We start from the raw sequence: 12098 nt of genomic DNA on the forward strand, positions 1-12098 counted from the left end.
ATAAGGATTGAGCTGCACTAATAAAGGACTAATGAGGGTTGATTTACAACTCTACCGGGAATGCAGCAGGTTCTGACTAGGATTGATGTGGTGAAACAGAAGATAACTCACTCGTCTTCCTTGTTATTGCAATTGTTGACTTTGACATTTGCCAGGAGGCCGTGGCTGCAGCATTTTAGAATATAAGGATGTGATAAAAATGCAAACACTTGAAATTATCAGTTAAATCATGAAAATTCAGAGTTTGGCACTGGTAGCTTTGCCGTTGTATAGCAGGCAAACAGTAAAGTAAAGCTTTCAGGCTCATATCTACATTTTAAATAGAATTGCATAGCATGTACAGCAGAGAAACAGGCCATTCGGCCCAACAGGTCCGTGTTTATCTCCACACAAGCCTCCTCCCACCCTTCTTCATCTAACCCCATCATAATATCCTTCTATTCCTTTCTTCCTCATGTCTGTATCTAGCTTCCCCTTAAATGCGTCTATACTAGTCACCTCAACTAGTCCTTGGGGTAGCGAGTTCCACATTCTAACCACTCTCTGGGTAAAAAGGTCTCTCCTAAATTCCCTATTGGATTTATTAGTGACTATTTTATGTTTATGGCCCCTAGTTTTAGTCTCCCCCTCAAGTGGAAACATCTCTATGTCTACCTTATCTAAACCCTTTCATAATCTTAAAGACCTCTATCAGGTCACACCTCAGTCTTCTCTTTTCTAGAAAAAAGAGCCCCAGCCTTTTCATTCTTTCCTGATAGGTATAACCTCTCAGTTCTGGTATCATTCTAGTAAATCTTTTTTGCACCTTCTCTAGTGCCTCTATATCCTTTTTTTAATATGGAGACCAGAACTGTTCACAGTACTCCAAATATGGTCCAACCAAGGTTCTTTACAAGTTTAACATAACTTCTCTGCTTTTCAATTCTATCCCTCTAGCAATGAACCCCAGTGCTTTGTTTTTTTTTATGGCCTTACTAACCTGCATCACTACTTTTAGTAATTTGTGTATCTGTACCCCCAGATCCCTCTGCTCCTCATCTTTATTTAGACTCTTATTTTCCAAAGCATACTGGCCTCCTTATTCTTCTTTTCAAAATGTACCACCTCACACATCTATATTGAAATTCATTTGCCAATTACACGCCCATTCTGCAAGTTTATTAATGTCTTCCTGTATTTTGTCCCAGTCCTCCTCAGTATTAACTACACCCCCCAATTTGGTGTCATCAGCAAATTTTGAAATTGTACTACCGATTCCCGAGTCCAAATCATTTATGTAAATGGCGAACAACAGTGGTCCTAGCACCGATCCTTGTAGAACACCACTTCCCACCTTTTGCCAGTCTGAGTAACTGTCTTTAACCCCTACTCTTTATTTTCTGTTTTGTAGCCAGCTTGCTATCCATTCTGCTACTTGTCCCTTGATTCTACATGCTTTGACCTTAGTCATAAGTCTACTATGCAGTACCTTATAGAAGGCTTTTTGAAAATCCAAATATATTACATCTACTGCATTACCCCTGTCTACCCTTTCTGTTACTTCTTCAAAGAATTTAATAAGGTTGGTCAAGCATGGCCTTCCCTTTTGAAATCTGTGCTGACTATTCTTTATTATATTTTCGGTTTCCAGATGTCTTTCTATTACATCTTTGAGTACCTACCACTGATATTAAGCTAACTGGTCTATAGTTCCCTGGACTTGTTCTATCTCCCTTTTTAAATATAGGAATCACATTAGCTATTCGCCAGTCCTCTGGCACTATTCCCTTTTCTAATGAATTAATTTATTTATATATATATATAATATTGCCTCTGCTATCTCTTCCCTAATTTCTTTTAATATGCACGGATGCAATCCATCCGGACCAGGGATTTTAGCCTTTCTAAGTTTAATTAATTTATCAATTATCTCCCCCCTTTCTATCTTAAATGTCTTTATGTCTTTTTTGATCTCCTCTTCTAATGTCATGCCTGCCATGTTAGTCTCCCTGGTAAATACTGAGGCAAAGTCATTATTTAATATTTTTGCCATTTCACTATCATTACCTGTGAGTTCCATTCTCATCCCCTCAATATTAGCTTTTTCCAGTCTATTACTTTGATCTTTGTCTTACTTATGTCTTTCTCAATCATTATTTTAAACCTTTTTATGTTATGTTCGCTATTGCCTAGATGTTCCCCTATGCTTACTGCTCTTATCTTTCTCATTATTATATCCATCAGTGCTACCTCTCTTGTTGGGATTTTTACATACTGGGTAAGAAAGGAGTCCTGCACACATTGTAAAAACTCCATTCCCTCTATCTCTTTTCCTACCTCTTCTTGCCAGTTTATTTGGGGGTAGTTAAAATCTCCCATGATTATTATTCCATGTCCTTTACTCATTTCACATATTTGCTTACATATTTCTTCCTCCACCTCCTTTCCACTATTAGGTGGTCTGTAGTATACCCCTATTAGCAATTACTTGATCGATCCCTTATCTTTATTTCAATCCATATGAATTCTGCTTCTTTCCTTCTGTTAGTTATGTCCCTTTTTTCTACTGCCATTATATTATCTCTAATTAGTACAGCTACCCCATCCCCCTTCCTTCCCTATCCTTTCTGATTATGTTATAACCTGCAATATTTAGTTGCCAGTCCTGTTCTTTGTATAGCCATGTTTCAGTTATTCCCCAATATGGATTATTGCCTTCAGTTCTCCCGCTTTATTCTGGACGCTGTGTACAGGCAGTTTAGTTCGTCTTTAATAGTTATCCCTTTTACTTTATTTTTAATAGTCCTTTGATACTTCTGTTTTATAACTGTATTTGTTCTTTGACCATTTATGTTATCTTTATTCCTTACCTCGGGCTGACCTTTACTCTCATCTCCTATTTCTTTTATCTTCAGGCTTTTGTTATTGCTACCAGATCCTTCCCCCATCTTGCTAGTTTATTCTTTCCGCGAGGACTCTGGTCCCACTCCGGTTCAGGTGGAGCCCATGCCAGCGGTGCAGCTCCTTCCTGTTTTAAACCATTACTTCAAAATATGGGTGTGAATTTAACTGTTACCATGAATTTAGGAACATAGGAAATTTTAGAAAAAGGCCATTTATCTCAACAAACAGGCCACTTTTATGGCAGTCTTCAAATCCATCTTCTGCCATCACAGATATATAACAATTCTTTCTACCTCCAGAAACATATCAGATTACCTCCTGATTCCCACTTATATTATTTTCTTCAGTGGTCTTCCCTGGTAATTCATTCCATATATCTATTATCCTTACTGTGAAATAGTTCTGCCTGAATTCCCTTATTTGCTTCTAACTTTCTAAATTTAAGTTATGGCTCCTGGTTTTTTAACCCTTCACTAGTGTAAAGGGGTGGAAACTGGTGGGGAGCTTGCTCATGATTTCCTGGTAGGTGTGGCTCTCTACTCGTGGCGCACGTTTGACAAATCACCACTAATATTCCTAATGGCTAAAGAGTAGGAAAGAGTAGGCAGCATGTTTTATTGGTTTGTAGCTGCGCTGAGTTATTAACATATTTTGGTGTCATAGTTCTCAATTAACATATTCCATGATCATGCTGACTTCCGAGGGTGTGATCTAAGTCTAGAAATTAGTGATGGTAAGATTAGTGGACGAATACTAAAGTGTATGTATGGTATTTCCTGGTTTTAAGTGGGTTAACACCTCTGTTAAAATAACAGATACAGCAACGACATACAAATGCATTAAGCCTTTGGCCACGATTATCACCAACAGCTCTAGACCTTGAGCTCAATGTTTGGAATCCACAAGGGGCAGATTGAGTACATCTGTCCCAGTTGTACTATATGTTTTCAGTCAGCCAGTTCTGTGATAGAAATCAGTAGCTACGGCATTCACGCCAATGATTTTTAATAGATTTTTATTTCTTATAGATAAGCACTGGCAACAGTTAGTGGGTTGGACTTGCTGTAGCAAATGAGACAAAATGGGAAATGAATTAACCCAATAAACAGTATTGTTGTAGGATGTGGAATGGGTCAAGTTTATGCTAGGTTATACTCAAATGCATTCCAAAACGGTGCCAGCATGAAGACTAGCCATGCAATTGGACTGTTATAACCTTGACACCAATCTGGAATACATCAATCAGCTATATCTAGAGAATACATTTTAGTCAACGCGAGTCGATAATTAAGGTCAGTAATGGAAAATAGATTGGCTTTCAAATGTTCCATTTGGTTTGAGTTTTGGTTTAAAAATCAAACTAGATCCTTGAGAAGCTTTGGGGCCACCTTGACCAGTCTTTCTTAAGAGCCGCTGTGCTGGGGAGTGGAACTTACTTTTTACTCTTGCCTTGATGCTCCGGATTGCCCACGGCTGACTGGGTGTTGCTCTCCCTGCTTGACACGTCCTTCATCTCTGGTCCTCGAAAGCGTTCTAAGAAAGAGTCTGGTCTCTGATCTTCATTGTGCATATGACTAGTTGTCCAGTTCCTCAGCATGAGGACGAATTGAGTTAACCTAGAGAAAGGATTTGCTGGGTTACAAGTGCAGGGCAAAGTGTCTACACGTAGCTGTTGACATCACTGAACTCTCCACTGGCCCTTTCACTTCAAACCAAAGCTCTTATTGTAGCTTTACATTGTACTGATTGTGATCCGGACTTCGTACTTGTTTAATATTTGTCTGTTACTTTAAAGGGGACGTGATGTCAAGTGTCAAGCATGTATGATATAGGATATTAGGTTAGAAAGCTTAGGTAGATATTCTGGAGTTTTTCTTGATCATCAGTGGCCAAGCCTTCAGCTTTAATAGTCTGCATTAGAAATATAGAAAACCATATTGATAAGTATAGAATGGGGACAAGGAAATTCGGAACATAAAAATTGAATTAATCCTATATATTTAGTTTAGAAATATAAAAATTATAGCACACAATTCGACCATTTGGGCCTTCATTATGTTGATTTAGGCTCCCTCTTGGGGGCTGGTTTTATAAAAGCCCATTTCCCTGCTTTATCTTACCAGAGCAGTTTGTAGAGATGGTGACATTACCTGACTAGAGCTCCCCTGTCTGTCAAAGAATTCCTGCGGGATTCAGGCTGTCCCTTGGTCTCTATGGAGATCACTCCCTGCAGCTCGGAAGATGTGTCCTCACACAGCGAGTGAGTCCTAAGCAGCAAGCAATCAGAAATAAGTGTCGTCGTTTGGGAAATCATCCTCAAATTCAAAGGTCAACTCACAGATTTTCTCATCTATCAGATCACCTTCCTTCGATGAAAAGTGAAAGTTAAAAACAGTCACAAATTATGTTTGTCAAGTTAAAAATGCCTCAAAGGTCATACAGAGGTCGATACAATCAATGAAGTGAGAACAGGTCAATGGTAGTTTCATTCACTTTTGGATTCCATGAAAAATAGTATGGAACACTTCAAATTGAATTGTTGGGACTGACTGGGAATGCTATCTGCTTCAATAACAGCAGTTTTTGTGCATTAGCTTCTTGTCAAATGTATATATATATTAAGAAATAGGTAAAGGCAATTATTGGTCATGAGAATACAGAGGCAAATAACAATGAAGATTCTGGATACTTGTAATTTAAATTATGAGGAAAGGTTGAGGCAGTTGGCTTTGGAAAAGAGACGACTTTGAGTTTTCAAGATTCTAAAGGAAATTTGTAATGATAGAATGTAGCTTTCTATGGAAGGATAAGCTATATAGGCTGAATGACCTCCATTTGGTATTGTCTTAATAATTTTTGTGAATTGACAAAGTTGATCTAGTCAAATTGTTCACCATGGCAAACAGCTCAAATGCCAGAAAACATAAGTTAAAAATGGAAGAATTAGCAGTATAAAGGGAGTCAGGCAGAGCTTGTTCACCCACATATTAATATACTTATGGGATAAGTTACCAGTGACAGCTATTGAAAGAGACGACATAAGCAGGTTCAAGAGACAATTGGAGGATGTGTTTCTGGAGAGTGAAGAGGTATGCTGACAAGGTGGCAGGACAAGCTCATTGAACCTAAGGCCTTTTCCCTGTAATTAAAAATCCTTACAGAGTATAAAAGAGCAAAGAAAAGCCTGAGAACTCTTGAACAATAAATCATGTTGAACTACCATTGTTACTTTTGGCAACCAACATACAATTTATTGTTGGAGCTGCATTTTTACATGAACATTTTCCTGTTGACTAACTGTACAAGCACCACCAGCAATGCTAGGACTGGCAGTGCCATTGGTGGGAGTGCTGCATTCCCAATCTAAGAACCTGGGCTTAATTGTGAATTTGAATTCCAATATCCTTAGTAGCCAATGTTGTGGGTTCTTAACCAAGCTGATGGATGGAGTATTCAACCTCATGTGGGAGGAGGAATCCATAGGGAGTCTGGTGATATTGGGCAACACTGATGAGTGTTGTGGAAACATTCACGGTCCAGAGATCATCCCAGCTGATAAAGGAGAAGAGGAAGCCAAAATATGTGAATATAAATCTAAAAATTAAGACAAAGATAAGTCAGCATCTTGTCAACTGGCAGTAAATCCAGCACTAGAAGGTCTATCACCACAAAGTTGTATGTTTCCATAGGACACGCATCTCCACACAGCCTCCTACAGATGGAAGGGCGGGTGAGTGAGATATACGCTTCTCTGTGTCTTTTTAGCAATCTTCCTACTTAGCACTCTAGTTCAAATCTAATGTAACGTATGACTATAGTAGCTGGTTCATTTCAGCAATAGTTAGCACTGGGGCACATACTTTCAGTTACAGCCTTGTGATAGAAGAAAGTATCTTACATCTTTCCAAAAATAGTTTCAAATAGCTACCATACATCTCCTAAATAAGTTTCAAACATCTTTCTGCGGTCACAAAGACTTGACTTTATAACTTACTTTCCTGCTACTCTTGGAAAAATAAAGTTGATTCACGTGTATGATGGGTAGCCATGATAAGACACATTGGACCAGCTAAAGAATTTTCAAATTAAGATTATTTTGTATTGTGTGCACTTAAAAAACATATTATTTACTTGATGCCAGCAGTAATTTGGATTTCAGGGAAGTTCTATGTATCCTGCCGAACAAGGAAACCAAATTGGAAAATCCTGAGTGGAGAGAGAGTTAACTGTTATGTTACCTGGCATTTTCCCATTGTATACATTTGGCTGTGGCACGAATAGACTGAAAAATGGAGGTCCAAAAGGTTTGCCGTACCTGCTGTTGCCATTTTCTGTTCTCTCCAGCTCATCATCATTATTCCTGACCGACAGTCTGTGAACGGTTGGATACGACTGCTGGGTGCTAATTGTCGCCATCATCTTTGACAGTCCCTCTCACGTAGCACAAGTTTGATCTGCACCTGACAAAGAGATGGAGGGACCATCAAATCAATATAATTCTGTGACTGATGACCTGTCACAACAGAAACTGACAAATGGTTGTATTTTTCTTGAAAAGGGTCAGTTACAAAATTGGACTGTTAAGAGAAATTATAATGGCGAATCAGGAAATGGCAGGAAATGGGTGTTAAACCAATATTTTGTATCTGTCAACATAGTAGAAGACACAAAAAGTATACCAGAAATAGTGGGGAACCAAGGGGCTAATGAGAGTGAGCAACTTAAAGTAATTAATATCAGTAGAGAAAAAGAACTTGAGAAACTAATGGGACTAAAAGCCGATAAATCCCCTGGACCTGGTGGCCTATATCAGAGGGTTCTAAAAGGGAAGGTTGCAGAGATAGTGGATGCATTGGTTATGATCTTCCAAAATTCCCTAGATTCTAGAATGGTCCCAGTGGATTGGAAGGTAGCAAATGTAACCCCGCTATTCAAGAAAGGAGGGAGAAAGAAAACAGAGAACTACAGGCCAGTTACCCTGACATTAGTCATCGGGAAAATGCTGCAATCCATTATTAAGGAAGTGGTAACGGGGCACTTAGAACGTCATAATATGATTAGGCAGAGTCAACATGGTTTTATGAAAGGGAAATCATGTTTGACAAATTTATTAGAGATTTTTGAGGATGTAACTAGCAGGGTCGATAATGGGGAACCAGTGGATGTAGTATATTTGGATTTTCAAAAGGCATTTGATAAGGTGACACATAAAAGGTTGTTACACAAGATAATGGCTCATGGGGTTGGGGGTAACATATCAGCATAGATCGAGGATTGGTTAACGGACAGAAAACAGAGAGTGGGGATAAATAGGTCATTTTCAGGTTGGCAGGCTGTAACTAGTGGGGTGCCGCAAGGATCAGTGCTTGGGCCTCAGCTATTTACAAATCTATAATAATGACTTAGATGAAGGGACCGAGTGTAATGTATCCAAGTTTGCTGATGATACAAAGCTAGGTGGGAAAGTAAGCTGTGAGGGGGAAACAAAGAGCCTGCAAAGTGATATAGACAGGTTAAGTGAGTGGGCAAGAAGGTGGCAGATGGAGTACAATGTGGGGAAATTTGAGGTTATTCACTTTGGTAGGAAGAATAGAAAAACAGAATATTTTTTAAATGGTGAGAAACTATTAAATGTTGATGTCCAGAGAGACTTGGGTGTCCTGGTATAAGAAACACAAAAAATTAGCATGCAGGTACAGCAAGCAATTAGGATGGCAAATGGCATGTTGGCCTTTATTGAAAGGGGGTTGGAGTACAAGAGTAATGAAGTCTTACTACAATTGTACAGGGCTTTGGTGAGACCTCACCTGGAGTACTGCATACAGTTTCTCCTTATCTAAGGAAGGATATACTTGCCTTAGAGGCAGTGCAACAAAGGTTCACTAGATTAATTCCTGGGATGAGAGGGTTGTCCTGTGAGGAGAGGTTGAGTAGAACAGGCGTATACTCTCTGGAATTTAGAAGAATGAGAGGTGATCTCTTTGAAGCATATAAGATTCTGAGGGGGCTTGACAAGGTAGAGGCTGAGAGGTTGTTTCCCCTGGCTGGAGAGTCTAGAACTAGAGGGCATAGTCGCAGGATAAGGGGTCAGCCATTTAAAACTGAGATGAGGAGGAATTTCTTCACTTAGAGGGTTGTGAATCTTTAGAATTCTCTACCCCAGAGGGCTGTGGATGCTCAGTCGTTGAGTATATTCAAGGCTGAGATAGATAGATTTTTTGGACCCCAGGGGAATCCAGGGATATGGGGATCGGGCGGGAAAGTGGAGTTGAGGTTGAAGATTATCCATGATCTGATTGAACAGCGGAGCAGGCTCGAGGGGCCCTATGGCCTACTCCTGCTCCTATTTCTTATGTTCTTATAAACATGTAACCATTGTAGGTTTCAAATGACAGACTTGTTTTATATCATGTAAGCAATGGTCCAAAGCATACTTTAAAAAAATATTTTTTTCTAAGATTTGTTTCTATCCCTCTCTAAGGTTGCCTCAATTTGAAACAATGAAAGAGCAGACTGGCAACCATAACCCAATTTCTTCCCTCGCTGTGATGCTGCATCTAGATTCTACTTGACATGTCCCCCTGACCATTCAGGGTACCGTGCTATTCAAGGGTGGGCCATCGCACTGCTAAATTCGTCATCATTGTGTCCATTTCATGCCTGAAAAACGGCCGTAACAATATTGAATTTAGATCCCACTGCTCTTTGTGGGATCTTGCTGTGCACAAAATGGCTATTGTGTTTGCCTACATAACAAGTCACCGCATTTCAAAATAGCTCATCGTGTAAATTACGTTGAGATATTTATGAGAGATGTGACAAGATGCTATTTCTTTTTCTTTCTTGGACTTTGTCCCCGGCCCTGTACTACCACTAACCCTAACCATGGCTATTGTCAATCCCAACTACAGACTGAATGAAGCCAGTCTTTGTCACCAGATTCAATTCAGTTGATAAGTTACAAGAATTGATGTACAAGATTGCTTATATAGAAGGTGATGTTTCATCCATCAGTTTTGTTTTCAAAAGATTGTCAACAAATGTCAAGATATCACTTAATTCTGGGCAACCGAAAAATTCTGCAAAAACTATTACCAAAAATTTGTTGTCAAACATCTACCACACAATTTGTTGATTAGTTTTGGTTCACTGATGGCACATGAACGTTTACCAAACGCTTTTCAAAATTTGTTCAGAACTGGTTTGACAAATTCCTAAATCTTACAAAATAGCGATTGAATCCCCTCTGTCATTACAATGACTAATCCAGAGAGCTCATCAATAGGAAAACTCTCTGCACAATATCTCCTCCCACAAACCTCTCATTCTCAGCTTTTTCAACTAATGTAAACTACCTGGCCCCAAAAATCCTCCCCTCCTGTGCCCTCCAGTGCAGACCCCACCATAGTTTGTGGTCAATGCACCTCACTCCCGTGGATTTTAGGAGTCACTGTGTTCATGCATCTAGTTTTAGAGAGAAAGCAAAGTAATGTTAAGAGGGCAAACACAATAACTCAAAATTTCCTGTATGGGGGACCACTTACGAATATTAACACACTACTGGTGACCCCCATTCCAAATTCTGAAAGACAATGTCAACTACCCCAAGTAAAGTTACTATTATTGCGGGAAAAGTGTTCTATTGAATATACAGCAATGGAAATATTGTACTAGTAAGTCAACAAATACAGAAACATTCATATATCTGATGACTTCAAGGGATCAGAGGGGCCAGGAATCCCAGCTTGAAAACTTCCACCATAACTGAAGGCAGAATGCAGTCGATTCCTAATCAGTGCATACAATGTAAGCATGGGATACCAATGTAATAAATCAGCTCTCATTTACTCCCAGATGTAGAATAAATGTTTCCTAATTATTCATGTTTCTGTTAGTCTTGCTTTCTGATACAGCCCCCATCCCTTTTTTGGAGAAGCACATCATTTGCGCTGATGAACTGTTGAGATTTGGAACTTACTCATTGTGAGTGGAATCAAAGATACAAACAGTGTCCTTTTACTCTGTGGTGCAGTACCATAGTGCATCAATGTCCCTCCAAAACACACCTACTAAAATAATGATGATGAAATTTTATTTTCTTTAATTCTTGGACAATAATTAGTTGAACAAATTAGTTGAATAGGTTGAACAAATATATTTTATTCTAATTATTTACTGATTAGACTTTTGAATAGTACTGAATGAAACATTTATCTATAATTAACATTTTCTGCCAGGACAGTAAATTTACTATAGTGGAGATGAGCAATAATATGAACATATAGTTAAGTCAAACAATTACACAACAATCAACATAAGGCCTTAGTTTCATCTGGGCAACCATTAAGAGACTAGGCCAAAGAGATACCATGATCCAACCTTGGACATATTCACAGGCCAGGAGAAAGAGACAGTGACTGATGTAGAACAACGATTGACCATCTATGAAAAACTATGTATGGCAGATACATACTGGCCTAAAAATTCTCAAAATTATTTAACAAGAAAGATAAAGTATTGCAGAAATCCTTGTTAACTGACATCAGAGTCACACATATTTTTTAGGTTGTTGGGTTTTTGCCAAGGATGGTTTGCACTATATAAATGAAGTACAATTTTAGTGACACTATCTGATAAAGAAACATGCATTCTTTAGGTAACCGAAAGGCTTTACATTAAAACTAGTTGCTGGAATGTATGCTTGCTTCTCAGAAATGGTCAGACATTTCTTGCACAGGGTTTGGAATAACAAATACTTGCTACTCAGTTTTGCATACTGATGAGGGAGAGCAGCCAGAGCCAAGTCCACAGTTCCATGGGTGGCTCAGGTGTACAGGAGGGGAGGAGAAAGGTCAAGAGAGCAATAGTGATTGAGGATTCAATAGTTAGGGGAACAAACAGGTGTTTCTGCAGCCGCAGAGGCGAGTCCAGGATGGTATGTTGCCTCCCTGGTGCCAGGGTCAATGATGTCACTGTGTGGCTGCAGAACATTCTGAAGGAGGAGGATAAACAGCCAGAGGTCGTGGTCCATATCGGTACCAATGACATAGGTAAAAAGAGGGATGAGGTCCTGTAGGAAGATTTTATGGAGTTAGGAAAGAGATTAATAAGCAGGACCTCAAAGATAGTAATCTCCGGATTACTCCCGGTGCCACATGCTAGTGAGTATAGAAATAGGAAGATAGAGCAGATGGTGCTGGAGAGATGGTGCAGGT

General features: G+C 39.2%; 1 protein-coding gene across 1 annotated transcript in view; it reads right to left on the minus strand.

The window, feature by feature from the left end:
* The window catches only part of cnga3a (cyclic nucleotide gated channel subunit alpha 3a), a 53754-nt gene that overhangs the window by 13487 nt on the left and 28169 nt on the right, over positions 1-12098 (minus strand). The window contains exons 2-4 of the mRNA XM_067985376.1: positions 7199-7343; positions 5034-5150; positions 4320-4499 (exon numbers count right to left, since the gene is read on the minus strand). Of these exons, the coding sequence (XP_067841477.1) occupies positions 4320-4499; positions 5034-5150; positions 7199-7302 (401 nt within the window). The 5' untranslated portion in view covers positions 7303-7343. The remainder of the gene's footprint in view (positions 1-4319; positions 4500-5033; positions 5151-7198; positions 7344-12098) is intronic.

This window comes from Heptranchias perlo, chromosome 6, assembly GCF_035084215.1.
Source record: "Heptranchias perlo isolate sHepPer1 chromosome 6, sHepPer1.hap1, whole genome shotgun sequence".
Classification (NCBI taxonomy): domain Eukaryota; kingdom Metazoa; phylum Chordata; class Chondrichthyes; order Hexanchiformes; family Hexanchidae; genus Heptranchias; species Heptranchias perlo.